Here is a 17058-nt window from a genome sequence, read left to right on the forward strand (position 1 = left end):
GAGACACTGTGCCTTTTGCAACCTGCACTCCCAGACAAAGGCCTCTCACAGCACCCTCACAGTGCGCCCATCCAAATCCCCAAATGTCCCATACGAATCTCAACTGTGGCACTCGCTTAAACAGTGCCAGACTTACACCTTTACGGCCAGTTTCCCAGACATTGATTAAGCTTAGTAGACTAAAACCTTTTTGGATGGAGACGTTCTTTTAAGTTTGTGTTTAGTCTAGGGCTGGGCTTCATTCATATACAGGAAACTGGTCCTAACTGTCTTATTTACCAAATTACATCAGCTGACAGAGAGACATGTACATAAACACACACATCTCTCTCCACCTGTGCAAATGAAGCTCAAGCAGCATTTAAGCTAAATGAATAGGAAAACGCAGAAAAAGAACCTCATGGTGGTCTTACTTTTTCAAGAAAAACAATGAAGAAGAATGTCTCAATTTTGACTTCTCAAGATACAATTATAGGTGGGTAATTAAAAAAAACACTAAACGTATTACACAGCAGGACAGTGAACAGTATTAGGTGTGTGGTACAGAAGACATGGATAAAATATTAGTCATAGGGAAACATGGTCAATAATGATTTATGAGGGATATTTGCACCTATCAGTGAATTTAGGTTTGCTTTTGAAGTTCTGCAGACAAAGCGCTTTGTGACCGAGTTCTTCTTTCTCACACACTATGGGCGCCTATGCACCTGCAGACAAGGTGCTAACCACCTCGGGTGGGGATAGGTCCGCTCCATCATCGCCGGAGGGAGGGGTCACATATGGGAATTCGGTATTCGTTGAACAATAAAATACCTGTTGGGTAAAAAAAAAAAAGGAAAAGACAACGAAAAGGGCTAAACCAAAGTCACCAAACCGAAGACGAAAGAAATATCAGTAGTAGCAAATTTCATTGCTCAAGGCAGCGAGTCGTCAAGAAATTTAAGCCATGGGTCCGAAATATTTAAGACTGCTGAAATACATGTTGCTAAGTATCGGATTGTGCAAGGTAAGAATGTGATTTGATACTACTGTTTCAGGATTGCTTTTAAGAAAAATGTTTATTGAAAGGCATTCCCCTACTTCTGCGTAAAACTGAACTACATGGATAGTGAACGCTTTTCTCTTATAGGCTCTCATTTGCATGAACTGTAGCCTCCTTACATTTTCTACTCACTGTAGCCTAACTAGAAATAACATTTTAGGAAATAAATGTTGTAGCACAGTAAGCTACAAAAAGATCATGCATAATCAGTCTAATCAGAATAAGAAACGTAAAAGTTGCCAATAGAATGATTACAAACAGCATTTTTTTTCTGTTTTATGTCTAGATATGTGCAGCACAAAATGGTAGGTTAAACATTTTTTTTCAAACATCATTAAGGCTGAAATATGTTAACACAGATGACCTCTCTCCATAGCAGAATTTAATCAGAGTGCGCTCTTCTTCCAGATATAACTGTCTCAGTGTTCACAGTCACCTCAAAAAGTATGACTGTTCGTTGGACTGGGCATTCTGGGGCCAGCTCTTACAAAGTCACCGCTACACCCAAAAATTATCCCGACACGCCAGTTTTCAAACAGTTCAGTGGCAATACCGTGATGGGCTCAGTAAATTCACTTATGCCGAACACCGTGTACACTATGCGCGTGGACGCCATGGACTCTGTCAACGTTCTAAGCAGCGCAGTGACAGAGGAGATCACAGGTGAGTTGTATTTAAATAACATGGCCGTTCATATTGACCCTGGAACTTGAAATTGTTTATTTTCGCACTCAAATATTGTGTGCTTGTGTACCTGGCAGCACCCGAGGTGCCAACTATCCACCAGGCCTACTCTAAACAGAGCGACAGCATTACGGTAGAGTTCGGGGAGGTCTCAGGCGCCAGCTCTTACATCCTACGGGCTCAGACCTTGGACGGGGAGTTCTTCTCTGAAACTGAAGTCAACAAGTCCAACCGCACTGTGATCAACCTGCAGCCCTACACCGTCTACTCCCTAAACGTCATGTCTGTAAACACTGGAGGGAGAAGCCAACCATCTCTGCCAGTTTTGACCAGAACAGGTATATCAGAATTACATTTAGGATGTTTATCTCCATCCTCCGAAATGTTCCTATCCCAACTCTACTTTTTCTTTAGTTCTTTTAACTTATGGTTCAACTTATTGGGTCTTCCACCTACCCTTGCTTTACTTGAAATCATAATACATAAAGGAAATCCTTCTGCTTTGTTTTGAGGATAAAGAGTACGCAACTTTAGACCTCATGAAAGAAGTGTATTATGCTCCATGTCCATTGTAACATGGAAGCATAACGCCTTGTAGGCCATCAGTAGTAACTGTATCCACGCATGTGCTCTGGACATCATACAAGAAGGAAAGATAAACCCTGAGAACTAGGTTGTCTCCTTTCCCCAGGGACGACTTGATGAAATCCAAGACTGAGATCATTGATTTCATTTCACACCCAATGACTCTTCATTGTTACTTAATATATAACCAAACATTGATATCATTCATTTTATGATATCAATATTACATATATACATACAAGTATTCCCCCCATTAAATCCAACCAATCCAGTGTACATTCAGTTGGTGTGATTCTCTCAGGGATCATATTTAAGTGAAAGGCCCAGTAGTAGACTTGCACAGTTGAAGCCCACTGAACTGTTGTCTGGTTCCCCTTAGTGGTTGAAAGTCCTGCCTTGAACACCACCTCTCCCAGCAACGACACCATCCACGTGAGCTGGGAGCCGGTGGAGCACGCTGTACTCTACAGCCTATGCATCATCATGGAGGGCTCGGAAACAAGGGTCAAACTTAACACCACAGACACCGCCCACACCTTCACCGACCTGGAGCCTGGCACCACCTACTGCATCAAGGGCACTGCCTGGGATTCAGATGGGAACATGGGAGAAGACCGCACAATCTGCCAGATCACAAGTAAGACTGTGGACACCGAACACTCACCACAGCCCCCTCAGTTACTCAGCATTTACATTTCGCATGCAGTGATGTGTGCATGAAGCAGAAACCTTGATCAGATCAGAAATCTGAATGGGCACCAAACTCACCACAGTGTAATTACACAGTGATTGGTAGGGATGCACCGATTGTGAAATTCTGGGACCATATCGATGCCCATATATAAAATAACAATTTGCCCGATAATTGATGCCGATACCAATATTTTTGGGGGCAAAATTGATTCAACATAACAGATAAACATCAGCCCCACCCATCGGTAAATGCCAGATAAAGGCAGCCAACAAGGCTAATATTGGCTGATACCGATGTTGGCCAATGTATCGGTGCATCCCTAGTGACTGGAACAGACTAGAGTGAAATAATCTTCAACTTTAAGTGGAAACTTGATCAGATTAGAAACAGAACCAAACAGATTCTGACAGAGTCTGATCTGAATGGAGCCTGGCTGAATGAGCTGAGGTTAGCGCTTTGATAATCTACTAAATAACGCTGGATAAGAGAAACATGACACCTAAAGGAGCATAAAACAGACAAACAAAGAAAACCACCCGCTGTTCCACATCTATTTCTTTCTAAATCCAATTCCCCTCAGGGCCCACAAGTCCACTGGAGGTGGCGGTGTCTCTGACCCCGGGCCGGACTCTGGGCATGGCCGTGTCCTGGTCTGAGGTGCGCGGAGCAGATGTCTACCTGGCCAGCACCTCGACCTACCAGAACTGCAGCTCTAACGTGGAGAACTACTGCCTGATAACGTCGCTGTACTGCGGTCAGAACCTCTCGGTCACGGTGACCGCCCATAACCAGGCCGGGCCCAGCTCCCCATCCCAGCCTGAGGAGTTCATCACCTGTACGTATCCCACAATGTCACAGCTGTAGGTAGTTTATGTGAACATGTGCTGTTATATGTTGTTTCAGGAATGTCTTTACAATGTGTCATTATTGGACACACACACACACACACACACACACACACACAAAACACACACACACACACACACACACAAACACACACACACACACACACACACATTCTGTGCATAAGATGTATGTGAACCATCCGCCTCCACAGCTGTATGACCAACATGCTAATGAGTCGCATTTCCACCTGTCCCATGTCTCCCTCTTCAGTCCCATGTCCACCTGAGTCTGTGTGGGTGGAGGAGGCGGAGGCCGGCATGTGCTCCGTCATGTGGGGCGACGTGGACTTCGCCGACTTCTACATTGCCTACGTGAAGCGCGATGATGGCTCGGAGGAGCGCTGCAACACCACGGACACCGTGTGCCATTTCCGCTGCCTCTGCGGCTTCACCTTCTTCCCCACCGTCTTCGCCTATAACCAGGCCGGCCCCAGCCTGCCCGGCCCCGTGCTGAACTACACCACAAGTAGGAACTGCAGGAATCAGCACTGTTCAATCCAACACAACACATTGTACATTATTATAGTCATATACTACATGCACCTTCAACATACTGTACAGTACCAGGGAATAACAATCCACATGGCACCAATTTAGTCTGACATGACAGAATCAATCAAGATCCTAATGTCAACATTAGTGTAAATGTTGAGCAAGTTTTTCAACACAGGAGAAATACTGCCTGCGAAAACAAATTTGACAGATAATGCAGAGAATAAAGGCACCAAAGATGATCCAGAGACCCTCCAAATCTTGTTTTGTGTTGGTTCAAAGCAGACCAGGCCATAATCGCTTAACTATTCTGTGAACTGTTTTCTAAAATGCTTTCTCTCATTTTCCTCTCCTTCTCTTCCTCCCTCCTTCTGTGGTCTAGTCCCTTGCTGTCCAGAGGATGTGACTGTGTCACTGGTTTCCACGGAGACACTGGACATCACATGGTTGGCAGTGCGCGGGGCGGAGCTTTACGAGACCATTGCGGCTGACCAGAGAGACGTGATCCACTGCAACGACACAGCGCCAGTGTGCGCTCTCTCTGACCTGAGCTGCAACAGCCGGTACAGTGTGGTGGTCAGACCCTGCAGCGAGATCAGAGGCTGCAACAACACATGCAGAGCTCATACGCAAGAGACAGGTAACACCTGCACGCACACCTGTACTGTGCACACACACACAGGCAGAGATGACTATAAACAAAACTTTAAGGCAGGTAGTACAATCACACAGACAGACAGAACGTGTGTACAAAGAAGTTGAAACAAGAAAATGTTTGATGCAAATGCACAACATTTTCATTGGGTGTTAGGCTCGCATACATATGCCATAGGAGGCAGGTAACACAACCACACAAACCGACCTACCAGAACTGCAGCTCTAATGTGGAGAACTACTGCCTGATAATTTCGCTGTACTGCGGTCAGAACCTCTGACAGCACATTTGCAGCAAATGCACAACATTTTCATTGGGTATTAGGCTCGCATACACATGCCATTGGGTATTAGGCAGGTAACATAACCGCACAAACCGACGCACACACAGAGACAGATCCATCGCACATCCACACAGAACGTGCTGTAGAAAGTGTGTACTTCCACTCACACACACACACATACACACAGACATTCCATATGAGGTGGGTTCTCAAAAACACATTTACACGTCAAAGTTCCCCTCTCCATGTATCACCATGACATTAATAGTTCATGTCCAACCGTCTTCCCCCAGCCCCCTGTGCTCCAGAGATCCTCAACATCACCCAGACGTCTGGGTCGGGCGTGCTGGTCCAGTGGAGCGCGGCCAACACCGAGGCCAACTACACGGTGAGCGCGGTGGGCCACACCAAGTCGCTCAGCTGCCACTCGACTGGCACGGCCTGCGAGATCACCGGCCTGCCCTGTGGTGCCACCTACGAGCTCAGCGCCTATGCCAGAACCACGGCCGGACGCAGTCTTCCCAGCTACTCACACACCCTAGAGACAGGTAGGGTCACAAACACACACACACATACACAAGCACATGGCCTGACGAGCCAGACCCACATTAAAATGTAGGGTCTGGGCACTCACCGTTCGCAGTGCTCAGTCCGAGGGGCGGGATAATCGGTTGTCTTTCAAATTCTCTCTGCATGCAATAGGACAGCGCTATGAGTCCCATTATGCATTTCCCACCAGCGGAGCTAGTTGGCTAGTTCAAACTTTTGCCAACTTAATTAAAGCTTAACTCGTGTCACACTGTTCGCCAACAGCAACATTATCTTATTTGTTTTCAAGTAGCAGGGAATTCAAGACAAACCGTTGCAACTCTGCCATCAATCATTATGTTAAGCCCGCCTAACGACTATACACGATTTGATTGGCCTGATAGAAGTTACATTTTTCAAGCTCACAAGCCAAGGGAGAGTTGCTAGACTAGATTTCTAGGCTAACAAGCACATACAAACATGTGCAAACAACAAACACACAGGAGCCACAGGTATAGCTTGATGTCAGCATAACAATAAATGTACTGTAATGCTGCCTCTCTGACATTAATACTGTATAATCTCTGCAGGCCTAAATAGCTGTAGCCTCTTTTCTAAATTCACGGAAAGTGCAATAATAATGTAGATAAAGGATCACATTGCATGGCATACAGCAAGAAACTGAACCTGTCTCTAGTGAATAAGCAACAATAGCAACAGTGCATAGATAAACTGAGGCAGGAGTCGAGGTTCCACCTCTGATGTATTACTAATGTACAGATCATTTACGCCAAGGACAATGAGAATGTGGCACAGACGTGTGACTAGCCAGATGTATAGAACGTGTGTCAGAGTCGTGAACAGTGTTGAGTCAAGGTTGAAGGCCAAGTAACCAAACAACTTCTGTGAGTGCCACATCAAGCGTTACTGGGTTTCCTTTAGCCATACCATAGGGTGCCCATTTCACTTTCCTGTAGGAGAGTTAAAAAAGGATAACGATTTACTTGGTTAGCCCACCCACAGAGACTTAACAGATTATCTGTTATGATTCAAGTTCAGTGTCTAAAATTGTAATTGAACAACAACTGGGCATCGCGTAAACCAAATCTGAGTCCTAACCTGAACCATAAATGTTAGTTAACAGTGTCAACAAATTTGTTGATAATTTGAGCATCTGTAGTCTGTGGGTGAACTATCCAGGTAAAGTGTTACCAAAAGAAGGAAATGTTTACTGCAAGTGCACACCATTTTCATTGGATGTTGGAGCACACACACACACACACACACACACACACACACACACACACACACACACACACATACCATACACATGCCACTCAGATTACCTGAGTATTATCTGAGTATATTACATCTATCTACCTATTCATCTATCTGTTCCAGTGTTTATACCAGAATGCATTTCTCTCTTCATCTATGTTTTCCTGTCTGTATCTGTGTCTCCCCATCTGCAGAGCCCTGTTGTCCTAAGAGCCTGACCGTGGAGCAGGTAACCCAGGCAACGACCCAGGTGTCGTGGTCAGCAGCGACAGGGGCTCGCTCCTACGTCACCTCTCTCACCTCGCCCAAAGGACAGGCCAAGTGCCACACCATGGACATGCACTGCACCATGGGATGCATCACCTGCGGCACCAACTACACCGTCACCCTGGAGGCCATCAGCAAGACCGGACACAAGAGAGAGTGCAGCTACCTCGGCTTCTCCTCCAGTAAGGGCACAAGGGAAGCCATGTTGGAAAGCGAAAGCTACCTACACCAGTTCATTCATCCATCCATTCATTAATTTGTTTGTTCATTTGTTTATTTGTCTGTTTGTTCGTTCATTTGTTCATTCATTATAAAATGATAATTAAAAACAAGACCAGATCCAGGGAGTTAATCATTTTCTCTGTGGTTGCAACTGAATGTATGATTGTCCATTAAGACTATAGTCTATGTATGATGGTATGATGATACATGTTGTTTGTTTGTGTCCCAGGTGCGTGTTGCCCCTCAAGTGTGAAGCTGTACCGCATGGCCAACAACACGCTGCGGGTGTACTGGCGTTCGTCTGACAGCCTGCACAACCACCTGGCTGACCTGTACGGCACCAGCTCCAACTACACCTGCACCCCACCTATGGGCTCCAACTACTGCGACGTGTCCGAGATCGTCTGCGGGGAGGTGTACACGGTGGTGGTGGCACCCCTGGCTCAGGACGGCACCAAAATCACCTTCTGTCCCAGGAGGATGTACTCAGGTGGGGGAGGTCATGGGGTTGGGGTTTCACTTGGTGGAGTTGGCAGAACATTGCAGATTCTAAATGTTGAATACAGGTGTGGCAGGTAGAAGGAGCAGAGGAGAACTGTCTAATTTTCTTGCAGTTTGACGGTTAGAATGTTTGAATCAAGAGGGATTCATTTGGCTATCAAAAACGGAAACTGACATGAAATCTTTTACTTTACAAATGTACACATATATTTACAGTACAAAGAAATACAGCATCCATATGTTGTGTCACTACATATTTTTTATGCTTTATGATCTTTTTCTTTTCAGTGTCATGCTCTGGAAATACTCTGGGAATGGGTAGGTATTGACCAAGATAAACGTCTGGACTTGAGCCTAAAGAAACTAATCATATAAAATTACAATACAAGTATTGTGGAGTTGCTCCTTTTGTACTGTATCACTGTTGTGTACATTTCTCTTTTTTTGCAGTGATCTATCGTGGAAAGAGGAGTGTTGACTAACCAAAGCCGAAGTGAGTACCCTATAGCTCTACCTGTACTGTAAAATGCTTTAGATAAAAATAGCAATTAGATGATTAGGGGTAAGTTTAGAAACATTTAATATTTTTTCAATATGTGTAAAAAAAATGGATCTTAGGTTTGGTGAATGTTTAACTGCATTTACCTTAAACACTCTAGGTGACTGACAGCACCTTTCATGTATACTTTTGGAGAATGCTAAGAGAGAAAGTTAAGACAGAGACAAAACGGCGACCTCAGACATAGACATAAACTTGAGGTGTCTCCATGGTCGTCCTTAAGTAAATCACTACGGAGACCATTACTGGCCTCTTTTGTGAACAGAACAGTATCATATATCATCACATACGAATGAGAAATTACGTCTTTCTGTATAGCATCAGCAACAATAAAACGGCATCCTCTTACAGAGCGTCTTAATGAATACGCAGGTGGATGAGCAGGTTGGGATGCGGGGTGCACATGGGAATAAAGCTCATGGAGTCTATACTGTAGGTCATGCATACATAGCTTCTGAATGTGACTAAAGGACAATGACAGCATGACACAGTTTTTTTTAACAGGTGTGACACACACATGTGAGTGGCAGGTCTATGAGCTGAAGAAATTTTGCTGTGTGCTGAGCATGTGCTGAGGTTGGGAAATAGTAGGTCCTACAACGATGACTGGTCAATATAGATGAAAGAATGCCTTACATACCAATCCCTCACCAATCCCACAACTTCAGCACATATTACATATGCGTTTGTATGATATGATAGCATCTTTTTTTTTATTGTTTTTACGACAATGGGAACACATCTCTCATGAGATCATCAGCCTGTCATATTAGTGAACAGTGCTTTAAAACATAGGTTTCACAAGGGAAAAAAGCCTCCAGAAGGTTCTGGAAGGTGGGATAAGGAGATGAGTAAAGGGCAACACCGACCTTTACAATTACCAGTCATTACGCAAATAATGGCTAAGCTTGCATTCTCGGCAACAGTAAAATGGCACCTGGTTTCTGCATGATAATGAATGAGGAACCTGACCTGAGATTAAATGCGTCCCCTGGGAGTCATCCACTGCAACCTGTGAGCTCCTGGGATATTGTTGTTTGACAGGAAGATATAATGTGCAGTAGACGTGACTCTCACTTTCAAAATGAGTTCTTTTACCAGACAGAATAAATCAGCTTTTGTTCAAGATTTTGAAGCAGATGTGGAAAAACATCCCTGGAAATCCAGAGTTCTCGCAAGAGCACAAAGGAATTGATGATGAAGACAGCGCTGCAACATTGGGGGACAGTACACATTGGTCGTAGTGTTATCCCATTGCGTGAAAGTCCAAAGTAAACATGGTCTGTGTTATCCAATTGCGTGCAGTGAGATTTTTAAATGCATACTTGTTGCCGCCCCTCGAGTTGGGCCATTACATTGCTCTTTGCCAGACTAGAAAAACTATTTGTGTGAATTCATTTGAAAACGTGTGAATGGCGAAACTTCTACAGGCTAGCAGCCTTTTCATAATAGACATCCTCTGTATTTTGATTCAATTATAAAGTTTCTGTTTGTGAGTTAGTAACACTTGTTTTGATTTTGTTTTAGAAACCCTGGACCTATGGATGAGGAACCAGTCCATTCATGATGATGGAATTGAATGATATCTTTCCTGTTCTTAGTTAGTCCTTTGGAGTCTCTCTAGCACTTGTGCTCTCTCAAATGAAATGTTGGCTAAGGATTGGCAATACTAGTTGATACCCTTGTGCTGTAAATATCGATTGGAATCTACATTTCAGTTTCGGTAAAGACTTATTTTGAAATAATACAATATAGGAACTCCTCTATTCATCAATTTCAACATTGGTATACAGTACATGTAGCGCTAAGAGAGTGCTCAATACATCGGGAATTGAACAAAAGGGTCATGCTTCCAGTTGGAACCAGGAAGCTACACATGCAATACCAGGAATTCTGGGTGCGCATTGGTATTGAAAGCTGCCATTCAGGCTATTATAAGTCTGTGTATTATCAAAATGACTTTGAAGCCATTATTTTAAAGTAAAAGAGCTACATTGTGTTGCTTTTAATGTGTCTGTTAATTGAGTACTTGTCAACCAAACCCTAACCCTGGCCTGAAAGTTTCATTTATTTCCTGTTGGTTTTTTTTTTGCCCATTATTGTAACTGTAGATCTCGCTTATAAATTGGAGCTTGTTCCATCTAACTGGTTAATAGTGTCTTTGTCTCTGTTCTGCTGCTCTTGCCTGGATGAACCTATAGTCTTGCATATAGGCTACTTTGCTTTTATGTCTGACTAACTTTAAATTTAAGTCCTATGTAACTTTGAAACATAAACTCTGTCCTACATCTGTAGAAGAATTGTTTTTTTAGAATAAATCCATTATAAATGCACAACAAAAGATTTATTTAAGTGAAACCTCCTCAGGATGATTTATGAGGTGTCTTGGATGTTTACTGAGGTCCTGAAAGTAGGTTAGTGAAATTAAACCACCCTGCACACCAGCCACTGCTACTTCAGTGTCACGTGCCTCCAGACACACATGATAAAAACAGATTGAATTGCTTTATGTGTATGTTGACTGCTGGGACCCTGGTCCATTGTCTGATTTCAATAAAACACAATCTTACATTACTTAGCAACTTTTGCATAAATATGTACAGCTATAAGGGGACTTTTCACAAGGACAGCAGATAAACAGGTTTCTGTACAACATAGTGGGTGAGGAATGAGGAATCTGTAGCCTGAAACTTCTGGGGTGGTAATGGCTCCTCTGGATCTGCTATCTGACACTTGTCTTTCAGAGTTGACAATGTATCATATTTATAGCTTTAAGACAAACACCAACAGACGAAGGGAGGGGAAAGCAAAGTTAGAGAAGTGTGTGAGTGTGTAGGGGTGTGTGTGTGAGGAGGGGGGGGGCAAAGAGACAGAGTGAGCAAAATGGCAGGGTGTGGTTAGGACGTATTGTATATGATGATGTCTTCTCACATTCTTTTCAAATTACTGCTCATCTCATCACCTTCATCTAACGTTTGCTTACATAACTGAGAATAAGTGAGACAATGGAAGTTGCAAGGTGGATAAAAATAGATATGTGGATCAAGTAAACCAAATAAATCTTGTTGTAACACACATTGATTAATCCCCCCCCCATGTATTCACAGTAAAATTATTTTTAAAGTGTCTACAAATGACAAACATTTTCAAAGATGAAAATAATTAATTAATCAATAACAGTAAAATAGAAATACCCAAATTGCCCCAAGCCAATTGTATATAGTGAATGGATCTCTGATACAGTGCGGGAGAGATGGGCCAAGGCAATTGTTAAAAGAGGATGAGTCACTTCTTACAAGGAAGAGGAAGGATGTTTGGTGTCTTGAAAAAAGTAGAAAGGATGCAAAAAGCAGTCACAAAAAACATATAGATGACACCAGTCTTCATAAACTCTCAGTCCCATTTTAAGTTACTGGGTGTGAGAGTGCTTGGATTACCTTGAGTGTCAGGTCCTCAATTGTGGTGGAATATTCATTTTCCTGCATCTCCTAGACGTCTGCAAGCCGCAGACAATATTGTAATCTGTTATTGTCTTGAACGGTTGAAAACATTCTAAACATTCTCTTTTTTTGCTGTGGGTTATGCATCATTATATAATGACATTAAATCATTTCTTTGTATTTGACTATTTTAACGCTGGAGAGTGCATTTATTAGTACATTACCGTAATAAACCTCCTTTGGAGACAGAGGGGAGGGAGACAGGGAGACGGAAATACTTAGATAATGAGTGGGAAAGCGTGACCATGTTATCAACTCTAATATTACAACATGCTAAAAACTCTGTATAAGCTATTATATAACTCATCATTATGCTGTTTGAATTGAACCAATATAGCACTTCATGTATCTCAAGAGGGTCAGGGAGACAGAAAGTTAGTGTCTTGGTGCCTTTTCAGGATGTGGCAGCATAAGCACTTTATGGGAAGTATTCTGGTCAGTGAATACATGCCTAGAGATATTCTTCAGATACCTTCCTGTTCCAGGACTTTCATATTGCTTCTGGAAACTTCTGGTGCTGTTTTACCATCTCATATTTCAGTATCAGTCTCTGTCCAGTTTCTGGCGCTTGCTTGTATATTAATTTCCTCAATATGATGTATCCAATTATAAATCTGTCCCTTATATTATACAGTGTTTGGCTTGGCTATGGATTTTTCCATGTCATGTCAGGAAATCATTCTGAAATGTAACCCTCTGAGCTAAGAATTGCATCCTGCAAACCCATCCTGTGGTAAGGACTAGACCTTATCCTTCCAGCCTATGCCTCCTCCTCACATCACTGTTGTTCTCTTCCCAGAAGAGCTGTTGCCAGAGGTGTCCTAACTGCTAAGCCCTTGGTCTGAGCATCCACCAGACCTCCCCCACCCAGCCACACACACACACACACCACACACCACCACCACCACCACCACGGTCACCAACCCTCCTCCTTTTCCTTCATATGTTCATTCTATCTCACAGCCACAGGCACTGGGATTCCACCTGTCCTCATTCTTCTCTGCAGCACTCTGATTGGCCAGACCATCACTAGATTACCTGTGTTGCTGTTAAAAAGGTTCCAGAATTACTTTCCTGTTGGGACCTTACCTTTGGATGTAAACAACGGCAATACACTGGAAAGCCAACAGGCATAACCCAAAATGGATTTGTTGGAAGGATTATTTATTTCAGTAATACTGGCATCTGTGACTCAAGTAATTTCACATCAATGATTCATTTTTAAATATGGAATTATATTTGATATGTTTGTCAATTATCTCTGGTTGCCTAGTTGCAGTAGACCTTAACCTTTATATTTTAAATGAATGATTACTTTCTTCAGCAATTACAGATTGCTAAATTGAATTACTAATTAATAACATACATGTGCTTTTACTCAATGTGAGTTATGTTATTGGTATTTTTTCCCTTTATATCCAGGTACAGAATGTACTTGCAGGTAAGAATTAACTTCAGTTTAAACTTCATTTGGGTAATGGGTTTTTCATTTTTTAGTTTGAGATAATTCCTGATGCTTTTGTATTCACATAAAATGCATTGATAAAATAGGCCAATTGCAAGTAAATTAATAATTAGGCAACATAGGCCTAATTGGTCAACGTTTCATGAATATATCATTTTTTCCCCTCTTTAGAGTGTCCTATCACTTCCGTAACGTCTCCTTCTGCATCAGCCTTAACAGTGAAGTGGACAAATTATACGGGAGCCACAAACTACTTTCTAGATTTAAGTATTGTAAATGACACAAGATTTGCTCCAGTTGTGGTGACGTTAACTCCAAGCAGCACTCAAAAACTGGTTCAAGGATTAAGGCCAGGGAGATTCTACCAAGTCACTTTAAAAGTTTTCCAGTTTTACTATGTTGTCTGCACAAGCAGTAAACACGCATATACAGGTAAGATTAATGTAGGCTAATTACAGTGCATGAAAATGCACTGTACTGTTCTTCCAAGGCTTTTTACAGTGCATGAAAATGCACTGTAGGCCTACTGTTATTCCAAGGCTTTTTCTTCTTCTGATTACAGTGCAAAAATGCACTGTACTGTTCTTCCTAGGCCTCTTCTTCTTCTTCTTCTTCTTATTATTATTACAATGCACTGTACTGTTCTTCCTAGGCAACTTCTTATTACACTGTTTTTCCTAGGCAACAACTTCTTATTACAGTGCATGAAAATGCACTGTACTGTTCTTCCTAGGCAACTTCTTATTATTATTATTCCGCTTACCACTCTTTCCGTACGTAAATTCTCTTGAACAGTTTAACTTAGAAACTTCGTTCAAACTTGTAACGTAGGTCTTTAAACGAACCAGATTGCTATGTCTTTTCAACTTTGAAACTTTTATACTTTTTAAACTATTGAAGAAAAACTTTTTAAAAATCCCCATAGACTTAACATTGCCGATTGTGACATCATAATACGACCATTAAGCAATTAGAATCCTATGCCAGGTGTTCAGGCCACCTGCAGTCTCAGGCTTTAAGCATACAATCTGGGTCAATTAAGACTACACATCCTATTCAACTGTTTCCTCTGCCCAAAACTGTTTCAAAATAAAAGTCCTCACTACAATAATCCATTGTTAAACAATGTAACCCATTAAACTACTAAACTTTTTACATTCAACTTTTAAACGGTCTACTTTTAAACTATCATTAAACTATCTATCTATTAAACTAGCTGTCTATCAACAACTTTTAAACTATCTACATTCAACTTTTAAACTTTTAAACAATATACATTCAACTTTTAAACAGTCTACTTTTAAACTATGATTAAACTATCTATTAAACTAGCTGTCTATCAACAACTTTTAACTTGTCATCAACTATGTCAACACTTGTGATCAACTATGACTCCTACCCACTGTAGCTAGTTAGCATGGTTAGCATAGTTAGCATGTTAACATTGCTAACATTTTTGGCAAAACTGCTAAAAATGATTAGCTAGGTTAGCTAAGTCACATGGCATAGCATAGTTAGCATGTTAGCATTGTTAGCATGATAGTTAGCATAGTTAGCATAACAACTAAAAATGATTAGCTAGGTTAGCTAAGTCACATGGTTAGCATAGTTAGCATGTTAGCATTGTTAACATGCTAGTTAGCATAGTTAGCATAACTACTAAAAATGATTAGCTAGGTTAGCTAAGTCACATGGCTAGCATAGTTAGCATTGTTAGCATGTTAATTAGCATTGTTATAATTTTTGACAAAACTACTAGAAAATATTAGCTAAGTTAGCCAAGTAACATGGTTAGCATGTTAACATAGTTAACATTGTTAGCATGCTAAAAATGAATAGCTAAGTTAGCTAAGTCACATGGTTAAAATGTTAGCATTCTTAGCATTTTAGCATAACTGCTATGAATTATTAGCTCAGTTAGCTAATAGTTAGCATTGTTAGCATAGTTAATAGCATTAGCATTATTCAATTTTTTAAAAAACTGCTAGAAAACATTAGCTAAATTAACTAAGTTAAGTAACTTGGTTAGCATTATTATCTTTGTTAACATAGTTAGCATAACTGCTAGCAAACATTAGAGCCATTTCAACTGTCAGTTATCGTCAACTATCTACCTAAATAATTCAACCATTTAAACTATCCACCTATTTAACTGTTCAGTCATTCCAACTATATTAAACCTCATCTACCTAGCAACCAATATAGTTTGTTTTTACTCTGTATGATATCCTCCTGAAAACCAATCCATAGACCTATGTCCTCTGTAGTGGACATAAGTTCTAGAAGCATACCCCTTTACCCCTTTTTTTACAGAAAATTCCTGTGGTCTTTTAAAGAGGACATCCTGGGCTTTCTAATGATATATCATGTGATTGGCTGGGTTGCTGGGAACCTCCTCTTCCTGGTTCTCAAAAATGGTTGACATCAAAACAAACACATTTTATGGAAGGAGGAGAGATAAGTCAAATAGTGTCTTCTTATTAAGCATTCATTATGATGGCAATATATGGTCTTGTTAATGAAAATGTCAGGAATCATATGATTCATTTTGAAAGAAGTTAAGTTATTTATACATTTTGAAATAATAGTGACTTTATGAATGTCCATTATAATGGACACCAGGACCAAAATATTTTGATGTTTTGGGAAATTTAGGAGATCATTTGTATAGGATGAATGAGGGGGGTCAGATTTGGAGCTCTCAGGTGATGAGTGAGTGAAACAGAGATGAGGACTATGAACCTGTGCCTCAAGAAGATAGCGAGGAAGAGTAAGACTAAAAAATGAATTATCGCAGATGAAAGAAAAACATGAAAATTAAATGAACAATCCAAAAAAAAGAAATACAACTGTCCAAAAAGGCAAATACAGTAGTCTAGAAGGATAAATAACATTTTCCCTTATATTTGGTTAAGTTTATCCTTAATTTAATACCACTAAAAGCATAATTTGTCCATTTTTGTCTTTTTTCATGGCTACCTTTTCATAGTAAAACGGTCCTTTTGTCCACCACAGGGGACATGCTATAAAATTTAAAATAAAAATAAATTTTAAAAAATAAAAATTGTAAGATGTTTTTTTTTTTATCCTAAATAGAAAATAAATCACAAAAAAAAGAAATTGTTGGACAAAATGTTTTGTTTTTTTCTTGGTTCCCAGGAGGATATTTTACATCATATTTTTGCATTTTCATGCACTGTATTTCCTTTAGGAAATGCTTTTCTAGTTGATTAATTGATCGATTGGTTAGGTCTATTCTGATTATAGGCTAATGTATTTCTTCATTCCCCTGCAGTTCCAGCAACGTCTCAGCTGACATACTCTAAACCTATATCAAGTACGACAATACGTTTGCAATGGTCAAGTGTGGCCGGCGCCGATAACTATCTATTGGTGGT

The 17058-nt window shown here is 41.0% G+C and overlaps 1 protein-coding gene and 1 long non-coding RNA gene across 2 annotated transcripts; both read left to right on the plus strand.

Moving 5' to 3' along the window:
- Positions 1-922: 922 nt before the first annotated feature.
- On the plus strand, positions 923-11128 carry fndc7a (fibronectin type III domain containing 7a). Its single transcript, XM_048256022.1, has 14 exons — positions 923-1006; positions 1329-1347; positions 1451-1705; positions 1804-2064; positions 2691-2948; positions 3586-3840; positions 4122-4376; positions 4785-5042; positions 5634-5888; positions 7341-7595; positions 7865-8125; positions 8425-8454; positions 8587-8629; positions 10223-11128. The coding sequence occupies exons 1-13, from the start codon at positions 947-949 to the stop codon at positions 8616-8618; spliced, it is 2454 nt and encodes an 817-aa protein (XP_048111979.1). The 5' UTR covers positions 923-946; the 3' UTR covers positions 8619-8629; positions 10223-11128.
- Positions 11129-13281: 2153 nt separating this feature from the next.
- On the plus strand, positions 13282-13963 carry LOC125293153. Its single transcript, XR_007193334.1, has 3 exons — positions 13282-13391; positions 13618-13636; positions 13832-13963. It is a non-coding gene; the product is annotated as an uncharacterized LOC125293153 (long non-coding RNA).
- The last annotated feature ends 3095 nt before the right edge of the window (positions 13964-17058 follow it).

The sequence above is a fragment of the Alosa alosa genome, chromosome 1, assembly GCF_017589495.1.
Source record: "Alosa alosa isolate M-15738 ecotype Scorff River chromosome 1, AALO_Geno_1.1, whole genome shotgun sequence".
NCBI classification, from domain to species: domain Eukaryota; kingdom Metazoa; phylum Chordata; class Actinopteri; order Clupeiformes; family Clupeidae; genus Alosa; species Alosa alosa.